The 22,269-nt window shown below is 39.1% G+C and overlaps 1 protein-coding gene across 3 annotated transcripts in view; it reads right to left on the reverse strand.

Annotated features, from left to right (window-relative positions):
• Window positions 1–22,269, reverse strand: part of ATP10B (ATPase phospholipid transporting 10B (putative)) — a 362,023-nt gene that overhangs the window by 9,948 nt on the left and 329,806 nt on the right. For 2 of the 3 annotated variants that reach the window (XM_078150541.1, XM_020992354.2), the window contains 4 exons: window positions 21,810–21,935; window positions 14,162–14,362; window positions 5,222–5,302; window positions 3,493–3,597 (listed from right to left, as the gene is read on the reverse strand). In XM_078150541.1, coding sequence (XP_078006667.1) covers window positions 3,493–3,597; window positions 5,222–5,302; window positions 14,162–14,362; window positions 21,810–21,935 — 513 coding nt within the window. The remainder of the gene's footprint in view (window positions 1–3,492; window positions 3,598–5,221; window positions 5,303–14,161; window positions 14,363–21,809; window positions 21,936–22,269) is intronic. The other variant, XM_020992355.2, reaches the window with a different exon arrangement.

Consider the following 22,269-nt stretch of genomic DNA (forward strand, 5'->3'; position numbering starts at 1 on the left):
TCATCCTCCCCTCATTGGAATGAAAACCTTCTGGAGGCACGGGGCTACTTTTTGCTTATACTTGGCTCTCCAGGGCTTAAAACAGTGCCTGGCACACAGCATGCACTTAATAAATACTGGTTGGCTTGTCTCACCTTAGCTGGCTTTCTCATCTTACTGTGGATCTGGGACTAACCAGAAAAGATATGGGTATTTGAACTTGTGTTAACTCTATAAAAATAACTCTCTTGGGAGTTAGTGGGATGTAGTAGCGAGCTGGCCTTGCAGCCAGGAAGACGTGGGTTCAGCCCCTGCCTTTGACATGTATTGGCGATATGACTCTGGACAATCTCTCAGCGCTCTAGACGACTTCCCAAGATTATGAGTTGCAGAGATGGTGCTGACTGCACTGGGAGAGGGAGTCTCTTCATTTGGGAGTTCCCTTTGGCGACAAAACCACAGGCCCAGTATCCTAATAAGAGTAGCCTTTTATGTGAATATTACAGAAGATACAGACTCTGGACCCTTTTTAGAGCATGTTCAAAATTTCTGTGCTGTGGTTTGGACAACTAGCTCCTTTTCCAAGGGCCCTGAATCATGCCCTGTGTTCGATTTCTCTGCGTGATGGAGCACTGCAGGCTCCATGGACAGAAAGAGGAACTGAAGGGGTTCAGATGCCTGAGATGCCATTAACTTGGTCTGTCTCTTCTACTGAGTGATTACTACTGCAAAACTGCGTGGAGAAGATGTAAAAAAAATGCCTTTTTTGGAAAGATGAATGATGCAGCATATTCAGTTAAATGGCTCAGGATGTTAATTCTATTTCTTTGTAAAGAGAATCGAAATCAGAAAATTTCCCAAATCTTAACAGCCTCATCATCTGTCTTGGTTACAATGGCAGCCTGATTGTGTATTACTGAGTTAAAAAAAGTCTATTTGGTGGCACAGTTGAATGAGAATCATGCATAGAGGTTACTCCAATAAGAAGAAAGTCTTTATGCTAAATTGTTCTATGGCCAGTGCCTGGGATAATCAGGTCCTAGCTTAACTCTGGGGTGAAGGTCCACTGACCAAGGGTAAGGTGGACCGGTGTTCTGGAGCATAAGTATGTCAGGTGAAATCCACATTGTCTCTCTTCTATCTATTGAATTTGTTTCTGCAATCGTAAGGGCATACCATTTGGGAAGAATAACTTTTAAGTTCCTCTAAAATCTGGCCTCATTTTACCTACAATGTCAACTTCTGGAGTGCCTGGACTGCTCAGCTTTTTGTCTTTGACTCCCTGAGTACCAAATACAATGCCTTGGACTTTTCATTTTGGGAGGGGTGTGGATCTGTGATTTTTATTGGTGTAAGAAGCTCCTGCTGTGGAAATTTGGCCAGTGGTTGCAGATCAGCAAGTTGTCTGAAATTCAGCCTTCAAAAGTTGCCTCTGAGGTGCTGAGTGGTTAGGTGACTTGTCCATGGTCACAAGGCTAGCATATATAAGAGGCAGGACTTGAAGGCAGTCCTTCCTGACTCTAAGACTAAGCCTTTATACATTATATCACATTTCCCTTCTCCTTATATATAACAGGTAGCTTAATACATGCTTGTTGAATTGAATGATTTATGAAACCATGTTTCCCACTACTTACCAACATTAATCTTTTGCTCCAATAAGCAGAGCAATGAGGTTAGTGTCTTTACTTTCTCCAAACACTCTGGTTTTTATTCTTTTTTTTTTTTTAAACAAACCTTGTGCCTTTGCTTGTGCTCCATCCCTACCCTATTCCCAAGGTATCTCCCCCTACCCCCAGGGTATCTTCTTCTCATTTGTGCATGCAGTTCATATCCATTATTCAAAGAAGGCTTTTTGTTGTCACTAACTTCTCCCTCTTTGGAAGTGCCGAGGAACAGTTATAATCAGGATTTCACAGTTCAGCATTTAACTGTGTTCTCATTGTTTCATGTTTCTTGGGTTTTGTTTTCCTGGTTAGAATCTAAGCTCTTTAAAGACAAGAATCGTAGAGATATCTAGTCTAAATCTCTTATTTTATAGATGAGGAAACCAAGGATCAGATGGTTAAGTGATTTGTCCATGGTCACACAGCTTGTAAGTGAGAAGTTGTTCCACTGGCATGTATTAAGAGCCCGTCCTATGACAGGCACTGGTGACAGTGATAAAAATGCCAGTCCCCACCATTAAGGTGATTACTGTCTCATGTGTGTGAGGAGCAAGAGCAGACATACACTGCTAAGTCGGCATTCCTAGAATGCCCTCCCCCTGCACCTCCAAGTCCCCTTCTTTCTTGAAGACACAGCCAAAGTACTACCTTCTATATGAAATCGTTCCTGATCCCCACAACTGCTAGTTGATAATAGTAATAATAGCAACAGTTATGATAATAATAATAACAACAATAGCTAGCATTTGTATTGTGTCTACTGTGTGCCAGGTACTGTGCTAAGTGCTTTACAAGTATTATCTTATTTTATCCTCACAACAATTCTAGGAGGTAGGTGCTATTATTAGCTTGATGTTAGAGTTGAGGAAAATGAGGCAAATAGAGGTTAAATGACTTGCCCAAGGTCACGTAGTTAATAAGTGTCTGAGGCCAAATTTGAACTAAGGTTTTCCTGACTCCAAACCCAGCATCATCTCTCAACAATCTTGTATTTAACTACTTCACATTTATTTGCACTTATCCTCTTTATATTCATTATGTACTTTATTTCATACACGCACTTGTTTCTCCTGGATTGTTCCATTCTTTATATCTGAATTCTTGGTGCCTGGCACACAGTAGATGTTTAATCAATGTTTGTCGATTGGATAATTGATGAGAACAATACAAGGGAGAAAGGGTTAAGGGCAAAAAGGGGATAAGACAAAACTGTTTTGGAAAATTTTCGTAAGGATAAATGACTTCCAGTTGGGAACTTGGAGGGATCATGGCAGACTTTATGAAAGGGGGGAGGGGAATAGCACCTGCAATAGATGAGCCTTAAAGGAAGGGAAGGATGTCAACAGGGAATGTGTTTGAGTCACGTGGGATGGCTTGTATAGCTCCACACGTGTGGTAGGGAATAAGATGAGACAAGAGCTACCAGTGTAGTTTGGTTGTAATGCTGAATGGCAAAAGGGGAGGGAATAGTGTGAAAAAAGACTAGAAAGGCCAGTTTGTGAAGTCTAAGCCTAATTGCAGAACCAACTTGGAATCCTCCTAACCTGTCTCCTGGCCCTCTAGACTTGCAGTATCTTATAATTGGAAAGGACCTAAGAGGACAGCTAATTGAATGCAAGCCAAAATATTTGCAGAAATAATTACTAGGAAACCAATTTGTACAGTAGAAAGAATGGTGGATTTGGAGTCAGAGAACCTAGCTTTACCTCCTGTTACAATTTAATTTTGGTAATCCATTTAATCTCTCTGATCCTTGGTTATTTCATCTATAAAATGGTAGGGCTAGCCTGAACGCTTCCTAAGGTTCCTTCTCAACCACACATTGATGATCTTATGGTGTCCATACCCATGTCTTCATTTCCATTGCCTGGTGTAACAGGATTATGATAAGGGAGATGGTATTGATGGGTGTTCCAAAAGTGAAGACACCAATGTTAGAGTCCTTGTAGACCTGCAAAAGAGACACATGGGGATTATAGGTGTGGAATGAATCATATCCTGTCAGACATGGACAGTGCTAATCAGTTTCACTTATCTAGTCTTCTTAGTTGGGTAAGGGGACAGGCGTCATTGGAGAGTAGAAATGTTAAAAAAAAAGAGCATCAGTAAAACATTTAATTAATAAAAATCAAAACCAACCTGAATTTATTAGGTATGTTTGATTAAACAAATATTTACCAAGCATCTGCCATGTCCCAGTCCTTCCTCATTGCTGCCAGTGTCCTCTTCCTCTAACCTGCTTTGTATTAATTTTGTATATATTATGTATGTACTCATGTAGGATCCTATAACCTTATAATCCTATGTATATGTCATCTCCCCTGGCTAAACTCCTTAAAGACAGGGACTATTTCACTTACGTCTCTGTGTTAGTGCCTAGAACGGTGCTTGGCACATACTGAGAACTTAATAAATGTTTGTGGATTGACAAATTGATAGCCAGGAACAGTTTTAGGTGCTGGTGACACAAATACAAAAGTATTACAGCCTCTTCTGTTAAGGGGCTTATATTCTATGGGGGGGGGGAAGGAGGAGGAATGGGAATTAAAAAGGATAGATTAAAAAAAGAGGCATATATTGGCAATGTGTGTGGCAATGACCATCTATCCCTTGGCTTCATAGGAGAGGGTGTGGTAAAATAAAAATGTAAGCATTTGTCTGAGAGTAGAAGCATTTGAGAAGAGGGAGAATTTCTTATCAGGAAGAGGTCATTATGGGAAGGAGTAAGGCTGCAAAGGCAAGCCAGATGTGTGCCTTTTTACTAGGGAGAGAGCATCCATTAATTCAGTGGCAGCCAGACACATTAGAGAGAACAATGTGTTCAGGGTCAAGTTGTAATAGGGAGAGATCATTTTCAGCCAGGGGCAGTAAAGGAAACCAGGGAATTCTCTGTACAGTAGTTGGTGCCTGAACCAGGCATAACAAGGAGGGGGTTCTGGGCATGCAAGGCAGCCTATGTAGATGCCTAGGAGTGGATTCTCCAGGTGCTCTCTGGATTAAATGATTTGTTCTTTCTACAAATGTTTGCTGGTCACTTACTGTGTGCCCAGGACTGAGCTAGGCACTGTGGGGAATACAAACTTGGGATTGAAGCCTGCCTTCTCACTACTTGTATGACCTTAGATTAATTTCTCCCTTCCTCTAGACCCCAGTTTTCTCATCTGAAAGTGATGGGATTTTAGACCAGGTGATTTATAAAGTTGCCTTCAATTTTACATCTGCGGTCTTTTGATTATACCAGGATGAATTTAACTGGCCTAGGTCTCCCCAGCACAACAACTTCTTGAGGGTAGGGACTTACACAAGGTAGGAATTTATTAAGTTCTTGTTAAATTGTACTGGGTTTTCTTTCTCATCCAACATTTCCAATATCATCCAATAATCATCCAATAACCAATATTTCGTTCTTATCTCCATTTACCTGGTGGCAGCCACCCATGTTTAAGGTATAGAGTTTAGGAGGACACTTTGTCTCTGGACTCAGCCCTACACATTGCACAAAACCAAATCCCGTGCCAAAACAGGAAAAAATCCTCAATCCAGGTTCAAGACTGGAAAGTGGGTAATGAACTTACCAAATAAGGGATAAAGAAACAGATGAGGCTCTGATAGAAAGCATCCAACATGGCAATCCAGAAAGTTGACAACTTGTAGAACTGTGGGGAAGGAATTCATGCAGGTTACCATCACCAAAGCTGACCTCTAATGATTGATAGAAAATGGTAGACTCATTGCATTTGAGAGCTGGAAGAGACCTCAGAGATTATTGGCCCCAGTACAGACACCTCAGTCGATAATGAGGAAACCCAGGCTGGAAGAGGGAAAGAAGCATGGTGCCATGGAGTCAGAGGGACTGAGTTCACATCTCAGTTCTTCTAGTTATTATACACATGACCTCGAGTGAATTGCATAACTTCTCTGGGCCTCAGTTTCCTCACATGTAAAATGAAGAAGATAGACAAAATGATCTCCAAGGTCTCTTCCAGGTCAAAATCTTATTATCTTGGCCAAATTCACACAGAGGATGAGCAGTAGAGCTAGGTTTAGCACTCAGACTTCCCATTTTCAAGTTGGATTCTCTTTCTACTCCCCTGAAAGACTTTGCTTGTAGGTGGTATATTTAGGACAATGATATCTGATGTGGTTTTTGGCTTTAAATGACAGTTATAACTGACAGTTATTCAGGCTGTCTATTCATAAATGATCCACAAAAGACCTAGAAATTGGCTAAAGTCACTGGTTTCTGGAAGACAGAGCACAGACTTGAGAAACGTGTGTTCTCATTTCTTTCATTACCTTCTGTGCATTCCTGAGAAAGAGCAGAACAACTTATAACCTGTATTTCAGGTACAATGAGTTCTTTTAGAGTAGGCTTTCTGAACCTGGGATCCAGGAGCTTTAAAAAACACATTTTGATAACTGCATTTAAATATATTTGTTTCCTTATAATCCTATGTATTTTATTTTATATATTGAAAAACATTATTGTGAGAAGGGGTCCATAGAGGCTTTACCAGACCGTTAAAGGGGTTAATGACACAAAATAGGATAAGATCCCCTGTTTTGTTGTCAATGAATAGTTTATCAAATGGATATGATGTTTTCAAGAGTAGAAATAAAAAAGAATATAAACACTCACAAACATACATAAAGCTTGAACAAAATACTTCAGCTGACTTAATGTTCTTAACTTCTGCTTTGAACTGCAAGGATTTTTACTTAAGCTTGGATGAAAATCCTCTATTCTAGTGATCCTCCAGTTTCTTATCATGGCATTGAAGTGACTCTGAGATTCTCAAGGCTGTGACGGCACAGGCAAAGTCTGGTGGGTTCTACTAAGTTGCAAAGGCTTCAGGCTGGAGCCTGGTGACATGGTGTGTCTGTTCTCAGATTCCTGGCCTTCTTAAGTTAAGGAGCTCCGAATATCACTGGCCACCAGGTGGTGTATTTTTTTGGCCATGGCTTTCTTATGAACGCGATTACCTGAGGCAAGGTACTATCTCTCAGTTTCCTGCTTTTCTTCTAATTGTAGCTGCATTGACTTTGTTTGTGCAAAGCCATTTAAATTTTATATAATTAAAATTATCCACTCACCAGTAAATCTCTTTATCTTTTATTTGATAATGAACTCTTCCCCTATCCGCAGATCTGACAAGTAATTTTTTTCATACTTCACTAATTTGCTTATTATATACTTTTATGTCTAAATTATGTAACCATTTTGATATATTAGTGTGATATATTAATCTGTGCCTAGTTTCTGCCAAACTGTTTTCCAGGTTTCCCAATAGTTTTTGTCAAATAGCGAGTTCCTGCCCCAATAGCTGAGATCTTTGGATTTATCAAACATATTAGGTTACTGTGCTCATTTGCTTCTGTATTTTATATAACTGATCTGTCCCACTGTTCAATCTCTCTATTTCTTAAACAGTAGCAGATTGTTTTGATTATTACAGTTTTGTAGTGTAGTTGGAGATTGATACTGTTAGGTCTCCTTCCTTTTTTTTTTTAATTGATTCCCATGATATTCTTGATCTTTTATTCCTCCAGATGAATTTTACCATTATTTTTCTATCTCTATAAAGTAATTCTTTGATTATTTGGTATGGTACTGAACAAGTAAATTAATTTAGACACTACTGTCATTTTTATTATGTTGTCTTGGCATACCCATGAGCAACAAATATTTCTCTAATTCTTTAGATCTGTCTTTATTTGTATGAAGAGTGTTCTATAATTACGCTCATATAGTTCCTGTGTAAGTCTAGGAAGATACATTCCCATGTATTTTTATTGTCTGAGGTATTTTATATGAATTTTTTTATCTCTGTTTTTTTTTGTTAATCTACAGAAATGCTAATGATTTGTGTAGGTTTCGTTTATATCCTGCAACTTTGCTCAAGTTGTTAATTGTTTTGATTAGTTTTTAGTTGACTCTCCAGGGTTCTCTAAGTAAATCATCATATCATCTGAAAAAAGTGATAGTTTTGTTTCCGCTTTGACCATACTTATTCCTTCAATATATTTTTCTTATCTTGTGATAGCTAGCATTTCTACTACAATTGAATAGTAATGGTGATAATGGACGTCCTTGCTTCACCTTTGATCTTATAGGAAAGGCTTCTAGCTCATCCCCATTACAGATAATGCTTACTCTTGGTTTTAAATATATACTAATCATTTTAAGGAAAGCTCCATTTATTCCTGTGTATTTTACTGTTTATTTTTTCTTTTTTCTTTAACAGGAATGGGTATTGTATTTTATCAAACTTTTCCTGCATCTGTTGATATGATTTTGTTGGTTTTATTATTAATGTCAATTATGTTTATAGTTTTCCAATATTGAACCAACCCTGCATTCCTGGTATAAATCCAGCCTGGTCATAGTGTACAATCTTTGTATATGTTGCTGTAGTCTTCTTTCTAACATTTTATTTAATTTTTTTAAAAGCAATATTCATTATGGAAATTGCCTCATGGCTTTTTTGTGTGTGTGTTTTGACTGTCTCTGGTTTAGGCATAGAAACCATATTTGGGTCTTTGAAGGAATATGGTAGAATACTTTATCTATTTTTTTCAAACTTTTTATGTAGTGCTAGAATTGTTCTTTAACTATCATGTAGAATTAGTTTGTAAATTCATCTGGTTTTGGAATTTTTATATTAGTGAGCTCATTTATGACTTATTCAATTTATTTTTCTAAAAGACAGGGTTATTTAAGTATTCTATTTCCTGTTCTATTAATCTTGGCAATTTATATTTTTGTAAATATTTATCCAGTTCATTTACATTGTGAGTTTTATTGGCCTTTATAGTTGGGCTAAACAGATCATAATAATTGCTTTTAGTTTCCATAACTTTTTTCATTTTGGATACTGGTAATATTATGTTTTTCTTTTTCTTAAGCAAATAAATGAATGGCTTATCTATTTTAATGTTTTTCTTTTTTAAAAACATTATTTATTTTTAGTTTTCAATATTCACTTCCATAAGTTTTTCGAGTTTAAAATTTTCTCTCCCTCCCTCCCCAAGACAGCATGCAATCTGATATAGGATCTACATACACATTTATATTAAACATATTCTTACATTAGTCATGTTGTAAAGAAGAATTAGAACCAATGGGAGGAACCACGAGAAAAAAGAAACAAAACAAAACAAAACAAAAAAAAGAGAGGAAATAGTATGCTTTGATCTGCATTCAGACTCCATAGTTCTTTCTCTGGATGTGCACAGCATTTTCTATTGTGAATCTTTTGGATTTGTCTTAGATCCTTGCATTGCTGAGAAGAGCTAAGTCTATCAAAGTTAGTCATTGCACGATGTGGCTGTTACTGTGTACAATGTTCTCCTGGCTCTGCTCACTTCACTCAGCATCAGTTTACAACAAGTCTTTTCAAGTTTCTCTAAAGTTCACCTGCTCATCATTTCTTATAGCACAATAGTATTCCATTATATTCATATACCACAACTTGTTCAGTCATTCCCCAATTGATGGACATCCCCTCAATTTCCAAATATTTTTGTAGATGTGGGTCCTTTCCCTTAATGTTTTTCTTTAAAAACAAAATAAAACAAAAACAGCTCTTAGTTATTTTTTTTTTGGAGGCAATCAGGATTAAGTGACTTGCCTAGGGTCATACGGCTAATATTAATCTGAGGCTGGATTTGAATTTAGGTCCTCATGATGCCAGGGCCAGCTCCTACTTTCATTCGATAGTTCAATGATTTTCTTTTAACTTTCGTTTCTCTCTATTGATTTTCAGGCTTTCTATGTTTGGTGTTTAATTAGCACTTTTAAAATTTGTTGGTTTTCTAGAGCTTTCCATCCTTTTTTTGGTTGTTGTTGAATGCTCCATTTCTTGATCTCCTCTTTCTCTCTTTTGTTGATGAAATAGTTCAGAGACAGAAAGTTCCCCTAAGGATGTGTCTTCATATCATAGAGTTTTATATGTTATCTTCTTGTTGTCATCTTGAATAAATTATTGATTATTTCTAGGATTTGTTCTTTGATTCACCCACTCTCTAGAATTAAGCTACTTAGTTTCCAATTAACTTAATATATGCTTCAAAATTTCCTTATTAAATATGTTTACTGTACTGTTGTCAGAAGAGATGCACTTAATATTTCTGCTTTTGTGTGTTTGTTTGTGAGGTGTTCACATCCTTAATGTGGCAAATTTTTGTAGATGTGCCATGCACAGCTGTGAAATAGGTAGATTTCTTTTTTTCCCATTCAATATGCTCCAGAGGCCTATTATATTTAACTTTTCTAAATTCTGTTCATATCCTCAACATTATTTTTTTTTTTAAATTTTATGGTTAGATTTATCTAAGCCCAAGAGGGGTAAATTGAGGTCCCTTACTATTATAATTTAATTTTTCCTTTAAGAATATAGATGTGTCATTTGGTGCATATATGTTCAGTATTGATATTAATTTGTTGTCTCTGGTACCTTTTAGCAAAATGTAGTTTCCCCATTCATCTCCTTTATTTAGGTCTATTTTTGCTTTTTCTTTAACTGAGAAAAAGACACCTTTTTACTTTTGCTGAGGCATAATAGATTATGATTGGCTCCTTATTTTAACTCTATGTGTGTTTTTTCTCTTTCAAGTATGCTTCTTGTAAACAAAATAGTGCTGGATTCTATTTTCTTTCTTTTTTTAATTTCTTTTAATTTTTGGGCTAGGCAATGGGGTTAAGTGACTTGCCCAGGGTCACACAGCTAGTAAGTGTTATGCGTCTGAGGCCAGATTTGAACTCAGGTCCCCTTGAATCCAGGGCTGGTGCTCTATCTACTGCATCACCTAGCTGCCCCTTGATTCTATTTTCTAATCCACTCTCCTATCCTCTTCTGTTTTAGGGGTGAGTTCACCTCACTCACATTCCCAGTTATGATTGCTATTTATTTCCCTCTTCCCCATTCTTTTATACTTTTCTTTCCCTTTTTTCTAATATCTCCTCTTTAAAAATCTTTTGCTTCTGCCATTGCTTCCTTTAATCTATTCTCTCTTTTATTCCCCCTTAGCTCCTTTTCTCCTAATTCCCTGTGGAGTAAGATTAATTTCTGTATCCAACTGCATATATATTTATATTCTTCCCTCCTTGAACCAGTTCAGGTGAGAATGAGGTTCAAGTGTTCCTCTCACCCCACTCTACTGTATAAACTTTTCCTTGTATATTTCTTTCATGTGAGATAGTTTTCTCCATTCTTCCTCTTCTTTCCTCCTTGTCCCAGTGCACTTAGCTTCACCACTCTTCCATTTTTCTTTTGATATCATCCAAATATGATAAAATCAATACTAAGACTTCTGTCTAATTGGATTCGCTCTAAGACACCTGGTGATGATAAAATTCTGAGAACTTACAGAGATCATCTCCCCATATGTGAATACAAACAATTTCTCCTTGTTGAGTCCCTTATGACTTTTCATTCACATTTACCTGTTTTGTTCTTTTATTAAATTTCTGTGTTTATATTTCACATTTTCTATTTAGCTCTAGTCTTTTCATCAGGAAAACTTGAAAGTTCTCTATTTAATTAAAGGTTCATGTTCCTCTCTATAGGATTATATTCTAGTTTGCTAGGAAGGTTGTTCTTGGTTGTAAGCCTAGATCCTTTGCCTTTTGTTATTTCACATTCCAAACTTTCTGTTTGGAAAGCGAAGTCTTGCATTATCCCGTGTCTCTTCAGTACTTGAAGTCTTTCTGGCTGCTTGCAATATTTTTTCCTTGACCTAGGAACTCCGGATTTTGGAGTTTCTTTCAGGATGTGACTAGTAGATTCTTTCAATTTCTACTTTGCCCTCTGGTTCTTAGGTATCTAAGCAGTTTTGAAAAATTATTTCTTGAAATATAATGTCTATGTTTTTTTAAATTTTTTCTGTTCTTGGCTTGTAGGTAGGCCAATGATTCTGAAATTATCTCTCCTCAATATGTTTTCCAGGTCCATTGTTTTTCTTTTATATTTCACATTTTCTTCTATATTTTCAGTCTTTTGACTTTGTTTTTATTATTTCTTGATGTCTCATGGAGTCATTAGCTTCCATTTGGCCAATTATAGGGCCAAGAAGTTGTTTTCTTCAGTAAGATTTTGTATCCCTTTTACTAATCTGTTAATTCTCTTTGTAGTTTTCTTCCACAGCTCTCATTTGGTTTTTAAAATAATTTTTAAGCTCCCTTTCAAACTCTTTAACTCATTCAGGAATTCTTTATGGGCTTACGGCCATAGGCATTTTTCCTTGAGGCCTTGCTTGTAAGATGTTTCCAAGTCATGTGGTGTGTGCACATGTGTATGTGTGTGCATGTATGCATGTGTGCACATGTGTGTGTCTTGAGCTTTTCCATAACCATAGAAGCTCTTTATGGTTGGGTTCTTCTTATGTTTTCTCATTCTTCCAGCTTCCTTCTTGATTTTGGACTTTATGTTAGTCTGAGTTCTACACACTTTGGCAGGGGGGGTGGTGAGGTGGGGAGATGTCTGGCCCAAGATTCTGTACTTTTGTGTTCTGCCATTGCTTTCATAGCTCAGTATGGTGACCTGAAAGTTTTCAGTACTCTCCAGCTGGTGTGATCCAGAAAGAGGTCCAAACATCTTGGTTTGAGGTCTGGCAGCTCCTGACCTAGATTTGAGTCTGTTGACTTGTGTGTATTTATTTAAGTTTCAGTAAACTGCTTCTGGACTCAGTCACTCTTAAGCCACCGGGAGGCTCTGCGGGCTTGAAGTGATTGAACTGCTATCTCCCCTTTGGTCTGGGACTCTTGCCTTGGTAATTCCACTGTGGGCTCATATGCTGTAGTAAAGGCTAGAGCTGTGTTCCTGTTGCTCTACTCCTGAGCTCAAAACCATCCAGATTCATTTCCAGAGCTTGTTTCTTGCTTAGTACACGGGCAAGGTGGGCCCATGCTCCCTTGAGATTGTAACAGCTCTTCTCTGCCCTGGATCCACGACCAGGACCTGGGCAATTAGTGACCGAGCACCACTGCACCTCTTCTTCTGCACCCAATGCTAATTTAGGGATTCCCTGGGATCTCCTCTGGCCCCAGTCATTCTTGCCCTGGTGTTCCGTCTTGGCCCTCTTTTTCTGGGGAATGGAATTCTACCACCACATCTGCCTCTGAGCTAGGGTCTTGGATGTCCCCAGTCCCAAATGTCTGTTGACCTCTCTGTCTGTCCATGCTTCTCTGGGCTGGAAGAATGATTCATTGTGACTTTTCCTTTGCTTTACAAATTAGAATTTGGTCTGGTGTGGTTCTTAGATTATTGTGGAGGAGATGTTCTGGACGAGCTAGGCAAAAACGCTTCCTCTCACTCTGAAGGCCTTCCCCTTCATCTGCTCAGACCCTTTCCATCCTTAAATGCACAGCTCTAGTCTTACTTTCCCCATGAAGCCCACACTGTCTACTCTGACTCACATCAATTTCTTCCTTCTCTGGCCTCCAGTAGAAGTTCGCCTTCAGATGTACCATGTAACCTTGCATTTATCATACACTTTTTCATATTGTTCTAGATGTGCCTCAGGAGCAACAGCATGGTGTAGTGGAAAGAGCATTGAACTTAGTGCATTGGACTTTGAGTTCAAATCCCAACTCTACCACTTACTATTTGGGAAGGTCATTTAACTTTTCTTGGCCTCAGTTTCTTTCTCTGAAAAAGAAAGGGGTCTGACTACATGATCTCTAAGTTTCTTTCCAACTCTAGAATCAGCTAGAGGGCATAGAGCACTAAAGTGTATAGAAATGCTGGAGTCAGGAAGACCTGAGGTCAAATCCTGCCTCAGACAATGATGATGGTGATAATGATAATAATCATGATTACCGTTTATTTATTTAAAGTTTGCAAAGCACTGTACATGTGTTATCTCATTTGAGCCTTACAACAACTCTGAGGTAAGTACCATTATTATCCCCATTTTACAGATGAAGAAACTGAGGTCCAGAGAGGTTAAGTAACATGCCCAAGGCCAGATTCAAACTCCAAATCCAATACTTTATCCACTGTGCCCACCTAGCTGTGACTCTGGACAAATCACTTAAACTCTTTGACTCACTTTCCTCACGTGTAAAATAGGGATAATAATAGCACCTACTTCTATTGATAATCTCCAATTTATCCTGCATATATTTTGTGTAAACATAATTGTTTGTTGTCTCCCCCTTTAGACTGTTAGCTCCTTGAGAGCAGGGATTGTCCTTTGCCTTTCTTGTATCACAAACACTTAGTATACTACCTAGAACATACTGGGTGCTTCAAAAAGACTGAGTGTCTCCCCAGTTTGTGAGAACGAAATCAGAAAACACATGTAAAGTACACCATATAAATGCCAGCTATTGTGATCCTATGATCTAAGTATGTCTGTTCAACAATAAATAGAAGACCCTATTCTCTATGTCTGTTATTTTCCACAATGGAACACTGTCCTTAGCTACCACTTGAATTCCCTAGTTGGAGCCTGGGCTAAGAAATGTGACTCTTCTGGGCTTACTCTGAGAACTCCAGTCCCAAGCTCCTTACCTTAGAATCCTGCCCATTCCTGTAGAGTTCTGGCAGAGCCAGGAGAGTTTCAGCAGAGATGTTTTTATCTAGGATCCCAAAAATGAGGGGTGGTAAGGAGGTGAATAAGAGGTTGAAGAGTATCATCTGCCAGTAATCGATCATTGTGGAACCCGAAAAACCACAGAAGAATTGGTACCAAAAGAGAAGGTTGACATAGCACTGTAGGGAGAGATGGTGGGATCTTTAGTTACTTCTGGAGCCCATTCAACCCAGGACTTCCAATGCATGCTAATGACAGTAATTTTGATATAATTTAGGGAGAGATCACACAAAGAGCAGACTGCTGCTCTAACTGACATGGAGCTGTTACATGGTCATGAGGATAACAGATGATATTGATTATGTTTTTGATGACTAAGGACATTACATACATCATTCCATTTGATCCTCATGAAAACCTTGTGAATAAGATAGGGCAGATTATTATTAGTCTCATTTTACAGATCAATAATAATAATAATAATGATAACTTACATTTATATAGAGCTTTAGGGTAATAGAAGTACATTATATACATTATCTAATTTCACCCTCATGACTATCTTATTTGTTGTTCAGTTGTTTTAGTTATGCCTCATTGTTTGTGACACCATTTGGGGTTTTCTTGGCAAAGATAGTGGAGTGGTTTGCCATTTCCTTCTTTAGCTCGTTTTATAAATGAGGAAACTGAGACAAACGGGGTTAAGTAACTTGCCCAGGGTCACACAGCTAGATGAGTCTTCCTAACTTTAGGCCTGGCATGCTATCCACTGCCACTTGGCCAGCCTTATCCACCTTGGTAGGTGCTAGTAATTATTATCCCTCACTTCCCACCCCCATTGATAGGTGATGAAACCGAGGACTTGAGAGTTTAAAAATGAATTACCCACATCACTCAGCTCCTTACTGGAAGAACTGAGACTCTGAGCCTGTGTATGTCATGTTTTGTGCACTTGACGCTGACTTGCCAGAATGGAGTCACTCTGACTCCATAGCGGCAGAGTTTGGAGCAGAAGTCCTAACTTTCAGGCCAATGACCTTTACAAGATTCCTTTTTCCTTCTTGTTTTCTCTCTTCTAAAATGCTGCAGCTTCATGGGTTACTGCTTTTGGTTAAAAGTATGCCAATGAAGCTGTCTGCAGTTAGTTTCTTCTTCTTCCTTCCTTCCTTCCTTCCTTCCTTCCTTCCTTCCTTCCTTCCTTCCTTCCTTCCTTCCTTCCTTCCTTCCTTCCTTCCTTCCTTCCTTCCTTCCTTCCTTCCTTCCTTCCTTCCTTCCTTCCTTCCTTCTTTCCTTCCTTCCTTCCTTCCTTCCTTCCTTCCTTCCCTCCCTCCCTTGCTCCCTTCTTTCTCCCTTCCTCTCTCTCTCTCTCTCTCTCTCTCTCTCTCTCTCTCTCTCTCTCTCTCTCTCTCTCTCTCTCTCTCTCTCTCTCTTTCTCTCTCTCTCTTTCAAAACCTAGGTCTGAAAACCTGAACCTATTGCTGTTTCCTGCCCTGGCTCTTTTGCCTCTTTTTCTGCCTGTTGCTTTTGTTCAAAGAGAGAACTGTCTTCATCACTGGGTGTTGCACACCAGGCCAGTCTGCCTCCTGTTGTAGCTTCCCAGCTATGCTACTTGGAGAGGAATCTTTCTTCAGCTAGTCTCTGAAGTGTTTCTTGGAAGCCAGGAGACTAATGAGGCTGTGAAGCATCTGATATAACACTATATACAGATTTTCAAAGCATTCAACATGCTGTTCTTAAGAGTTAGAAGGAAAAAAGCCCTCAGTAAATCTATTTGATCTATCTATCTATCTATCTTGCTTTTAAATTCTTTTTTCCTTCCATACATGATTTTAGGCTTTCCTTTTAACCAGTAAGGTAGATAGGACATATATTTATTATCTGAGGAAGGAACACACGTTTATTAAGCACCTACGTGCTAGGCACTGTGCTAAGTGCTAACCAAATATTATCTCATTTGATTTTCACAACCACCCTAGAAAGTAGGTGCTACCAATTACCCTCATTTTACAGTGGAGAAAACTGAGGCAGACAGAGGTTAAGTGACTTGTCCAAGGTCACAGATAGTAAATATCTGAGGCTGGATTTGAACTTGGGTCTGACTCCAGGTCTAGTGCTCTATTTATGGTGCCAGGTAGCTGAGTTATCTTATCTGTAAAATGGAAATTATAATATTTATTTCCCTATCTACAATGGCTCTTGCAGGGAGCACATCTGATATAGCTGTAATCTGAGTTGTTTGTTATTATTATTGTTGTTGTTACTGTTAATTTAAAGGCAGAATGCTGTATTGGATAGACAGCTTTGGAGCCAGGAAGACCTAGGTTCAAATCTTGTCTCTGACACATGTTGGCTGTGTGTGACTCTGGGCAAATCACTATACCTTTCAATGCTGTAGGTAATTCCATAAGACCATAATTGCAGATAAAGTGCTGGCTTGCATTGGTAGAAGGAGCTGAGAGTTCCTGCTACCAGTAAAATCACAGGTCCTTTCCCTATCTATAGTCTCCCTCCTGTCCCCATGTCTCCTGGCAAATCCTAGGCATTTCTCTCTTAGGATTCGTTTCTAAGAGAAGGAGAATACTTCATTTTACAGATGGAGGAAACTCCATCTGTCTCTAAAGACAGTCTTAGTCACACAGCTGCTTAGTAATGGAACTAAGATTTACTTCATAGACTGGACTAGGAGTTCGAAAATCTGGTTTCTAGCTACGGTCCTTTCAGTTGCTAGGCACATGACATTGGACAATTCATTTAACTATACTGAGACACAGGATAAGGCAAAATTCCTACTGTGGAAACTCCCCCCACTAATGCAGATTAGTAGCTCATATGCCAAATATGCTCTTTGAGGGTTGCTTAGAGCACTAAGAGATTAAATGACTTGTTCTTGTGTCAAAGGCTGGACTCAAAACCAGTCTGTCCTGATCTGAAGGCTGACCTATCCCCAATACTATGCTGTTTCAGTTTTTTCATCTGCAAAATGGGGATAATAAAATGCTACTATGTTTGAGCTGACAGGGGGCCTTAGAAATCACTTTGGCCACTTTACAGATCAAAGAACAAATGGCCTAAGACAGTGAAATGATTTTCCAAAAGCCAGTGTGATTTGGGAAGCTGGGAATTGATCCCAGGTCTTCTGATAGGCAACATTAGTGCTGACTATGCTTAAACTGTCTACCTATTAAATACCTGCTCAGCCTTCTTCGCTGAGTTGTAAGAATCAAATGACCTCGTGTATAGAGACACTTGGAAAAGCATGTGTTATGCAAATGTAAGGAATTAGGCAACACTTAGCATATGTCTTTGAATGATGAATATTTGAAAAATATGTTATTCACTTTCCCAACTCTTTCCACTCCTCCCCTTTCCATTTTTCTCTCTGGGAAAAAAAAGGCAGAAGGAAAATTTTTGAAGTGTTGAAAAGGAAGGTCTGTCTGCTCACTTTTATAGACCAGAACAAAGGTTGGCTCTTCTCAACTGAGTATATCTTTTAGAAAAATCTGAGCCAAACCATTTATCTTAAGGGCAGCCCCAATCATTGAAACCCCATCTTGTTGGAGGTACCAGCCAAAACTCATCTTCCCAATGGAAGGTAAGCTTCTTGAGGGAAGTGAATATTTCATTTTGGTCCTTGTATGCCTAGCATTTAGCACAGTGCATGGCACAAAGTATACACACTAAATGCTTACTGATTGATTGATCTTGGGGCAGCCTGATCTATCAGCGCTAAGCATGAGTTATCTTTATTTCTTTTTAAACAAGAGACGAGAGCTCATGTTCACACTCTATAGGGAGGATAGGGATAGAGATAGATACAGGCATAAGGAACTGGATTTATGATTTCATTGGTGGAGGGAATTCCCAGATAGGAAAGTTCCCTCTACCAATTCAGGCTGGGCCTCTATAATTTACAGTCTTACAGAGTTGCCCAGAATTTGAGAGGTGGTGACTTGTCCAGGATCAATAGCCAATATGTACCAAGTTGGATTCGGACCGAGGTCTTCCTGGATTTGAGACAGTTTTGCATTTATCATGCCACGATCAACATTTCAGACAAAAGCTCATTGAAGTTGGTCATAGGATCAACATCTCTTTACCCTCACCCCACTAACGTATTTTTTCCCCTCAATGAGAGAGTGACTGAGGGTTTTGTTTTGTTTTGTTTTTACAGAAGGGAAACAATATGGTATAGTGGCTAGGGAATTGGACCTGGAGTCAGGAAGACTTGGATTCAAATCCTTCCTCAGATGCTTGCTAGCTCTGTGACTCTGGGCAAGTCACTTAACCTCTCTGTGTCTCAGTTTCCTCATCTGTTAAAGGAGAGAGTTGGACTTGATGGCCTCTAAAATCCTTTCCAGCTCTAAATCTATGATCCTGTATTTTCCCTCTCCTAGCAAAGATCTGGGAACATTTTGTTGTCGTTCAGTTGTTTCAGTGGTATCCAACTCTTCGTGACCCCATTGGGGCTTTTCTTGGCAAAGATACTAGAGTGGTTTGCCATTTCTTTCTCCAGCTCATTTTATAGGTGAAGAAACCAAGGCAAACCGGGTTAAGTGATTTGGCCAGGATCATACTGCTAGGAAGTGTCTGAGGTTGGATTTGAACTTGGTTCTTCCTGACTGCAGTCCTGGTGCTCTGTGCACTGCCACCACCTAGTCACCTATGTGCTGGGCACATAGTAGGTACTAAAAAATTATGGAAGGATTGCTTGACCTTGGATTCAGACCTTTATGAATCAGCTTAGGAAGAATTTATATATCCTTCACCATCTAGACTGCAACACCAGAAGAGTACTTATTTTATTTTTTGCTGTCTCCTCAGAGCAGTTCAGGATCTGTTGTTTCCCCACCTTTCGCTATTTTTTCACCTTTTGAGAAATGCTTTAGATCTGGTGATGGCATTTCTTCAATTTCTGCCCATACTGTTTCCTCTGAGAAGCCACAGCAGCCGTAATTAATTCACTGTTCAAACTTCTAAGCAGCCAGGTTTTTAATCCCTGATGAAATGGGTTGCGGATGTGGAAGTCATAGTTCTCTACCCTCTAATTGCAAGGGGGAGATAATGCCGCATCAGTGTCACCCAGTTAGAATACTACATCAGGCTGGAAATAAATATCACATAAGCGTTGAAAGCACACTCAGCCAGGAAAAGTTTCTTTCTTTCTTTTTTCCATATTAGAAATTTAATGTTAAGAAGTCATAGAGTTATTCAGAAGGATGACTTCTTAAATACATATTTTTTAAACACGGACACTGAATTCTAAGTAAACAATCTTTCATGCTTAAAGTGAATTTTGAGTCAAATGGAATGACTTGTTTGCACTGACTTGCTGAAATGCAATTACTATCCAGTTTATCCAATTTGCATTATTCTTCTCACTGCTACTCATTTACATATACATTAAACTTTGAGCAGATATGCTTGCTGTATTTGAGTGGTGATGGTTGACAGCGGCTGCCAGCAAGGCCCAGAAAGTGGAGCAAAAGATAAAAATTGGGGTTTTTGAGACGCCACTTGTCTAATGTGTCTGTCTTCCATTCCCCTGGTTCTAATCATCCTTTTTTCCTTAAGCAAACAGGAATCAGATTATATTTGGAGGTGCTGGGGGATTATTCCAAGGTCCTTGAACTAGATAATGAAAAGCACTAACTCAGGCATTTGTGCCCTCTTTGGCATAGCAATGTTCTGACTCTTACCATTTTTTTTAATCAAGAGCTTCTAACTATAGTCCCAGAATCTCCTAGAAGGCCTCAGTACCACAATGAGTCTGTGCCTCACCCTAGTGGTGATAACTCATACTTTATTTTGATTTTTTTTGGTCCTCAGAAACATGGCAGGCAAACATTTTCAGGGACAAATGGATGTTGTAAAATGATTTTTCACATCCACATGGACATTTATACTTTTCAAAATACTTTCATGCACATTCTCCTGTTTGGTCTTCTCACTATTTCCTTGGGGGTACACAAAGGAAATATCATAATCCTCATTTTACAGAAGAAGAAACCAAGACGCACAGGTAGCTTTATTTGCTCAAGTTCAGTTTGTTCTATTCAACTGAGGCAGGCGCCTTGTAGTGGATGGACAAGTGAACTGGGAGTCAGCTGGCCAGGGTTTTAGGCCTACCACTTGACCTATGACCTCTTGCAAATCATTGGATATCTCTGGGCCTTAGTTTCCTCATCTAAGGTTCATTTTCATTCTGAATTCTGGATAAGGGAAGGGATCTAGAAACTGTCAGGACATCTCAGTCTTCTGCTTTCTAGACTAGCGGATAAAACTTGTCCCATCAAAGATTAAAAATTTGGATCTTCCCTGGGAGTTGCATTCCCTTCTTTTTTTCTCTTTGTTTCTTTTCCTTCCAGGTCCCCAAACCCAGTTCCTCCCAGTTTCTCAGAAAACAAGAACAGTAGTGACAGGCAGTAGGGTAGCAGTAGACAGCTGGGTGATACAGAGTATAAGCATGCTGGACTTGGTGTCAGGAAGACCTGGGCTCAAATCTTATCTCGGGCACTTATTAGCTGTATGACTCTTCACAAGTTGTTTAAACTCTCCTGGTCCTTTCCTTTTCTTCAAAAATAGGGACAATAATAGCACCTAACTCACAGGGTTGTTGTAAGGATCAAATGAGATAATGTTTGTAAAGGGCTTTGCAACCTTGAAAGTGCCTAGATAAATGCTGCCTACTCATCATCATCTTCATCTTCATCATCATCGTTACTGTTACCCCTTGCAGAGTGCATTGGCCAATTTGATATTGGGTGTCTTGAGGTTAAGTCCATATTAAAGTGACACATCCTTACTGAAGTATTAGATGTTGTTAAGTGGGAAACTAGAGCATTATACAAAAGTAGAGGAATAGGAAACGGTCACCTTGAAGGAAATGAGTTTTGCCACCATTAACATTCATAGTAACATTCTGTTTATTCCCATATATGAGGTAGCTCATGGAAACTTTACTTTTCTAGGTGTCAGCTTTCTCATAGGTAAAATGAGGGGGCTGAAAGAGATATTAGAAAATTTCTCCTGTAGCTCTATTCAATGACCCTCTGACAAGTGCAGAGGGATTTGTTTTGTAGGTAGAGAGAACTGTGGCTCAGAGGTGACTTGTCTTGCCTGAGTTCCACAGCGTGTCAATTGGTGAAGGGAGGAGAAAAAAAAATCTCCAAATTAAGCACATTCACATTTATCCCTCTCTCATCCTCTTATACTTTTGATACCTTTTCAGCAGTTCTTAGCCCCCAGACATTGTCCTGGACCTATAAGACACCCCTCCTTAGTGACCTACCTGGTAAAACTACATTTTTTTATATCTTGGCTAGCACTTATCCACACCTCAAAACTTACCTGTCCTATGTCTCATCTTCTTTACTCCCTTACTCTCTGTAAGTGTGTTAAAAAGGGCATCCAATTGGTTAATACTTTATATTTGTATATTTGTAGCACATTTGTACCTCAGGCACTGGAAGGCTGGAGAAGGCGATACTGATGTAGGCAAGTCTTCTGTCTCTCCATTAGTCACAGTGAACAGTGGCTGTTCTATGATGAGGGCTTTCCTGGCCCACAGCAAAGGCTTGATGGGCAGGGCAGGGTCCTCACATACACAGACCTAAGGGGGGCACTTACCACATTTTTGTACAAGTAGTAAATGACCATCCTCGCCAAACGTGAGTAGCACCAGTGGCCGTGTACAAGCAGGAGCTTCTTGAGATGCTTGAAGCGAGAGATGGCAAAATCGCTGGACATCACAGCCTGAAAAATTAAAGCTGAAAAGTCTTTCATCTAAACTCGACTACTATACCTACCCTGCCCGAGATGATTCCCCATCTCAAAGAAACTGCCCAGGAGGGAGAAATCTCACTCTTGTATCTCCAAGGGGCAGGGGCTGAAAGGGTAATAATCACTCGTACGTGATAATTGGACTAATCTGCTCTGCAATCTCTTTTGTTTAGACATACAAACCACTTCCCACCTCATTTCTGGTGAGATGGAGGACCAAGCCACCAGTTACAGTTGGGATGAATAGCTTTTCATTCCTGTGAGGTCTGTTTGATGATAACTTCCAAAGAATGGATTTTGACCAAAT

This window comes from Phascolarctos cinereus, unplaced genomic scaffold (assembly GCF_003287225.1).
Source record: "Phascolarctos cinereus isolate Bilbo 61053 unplaced genomic scaffold, phaCin_HiC Scaffold_2;HRSCAF=192, whole genome shotgun sequence".
Classification (NCBI taxonomy): domain Eukaryota; kingdom Metazoa; phylum Chordata; class Mammalia; order Diprotodontia; family Phascolarctidae; genus Phascolarctos; species Phascolarctos cinereus.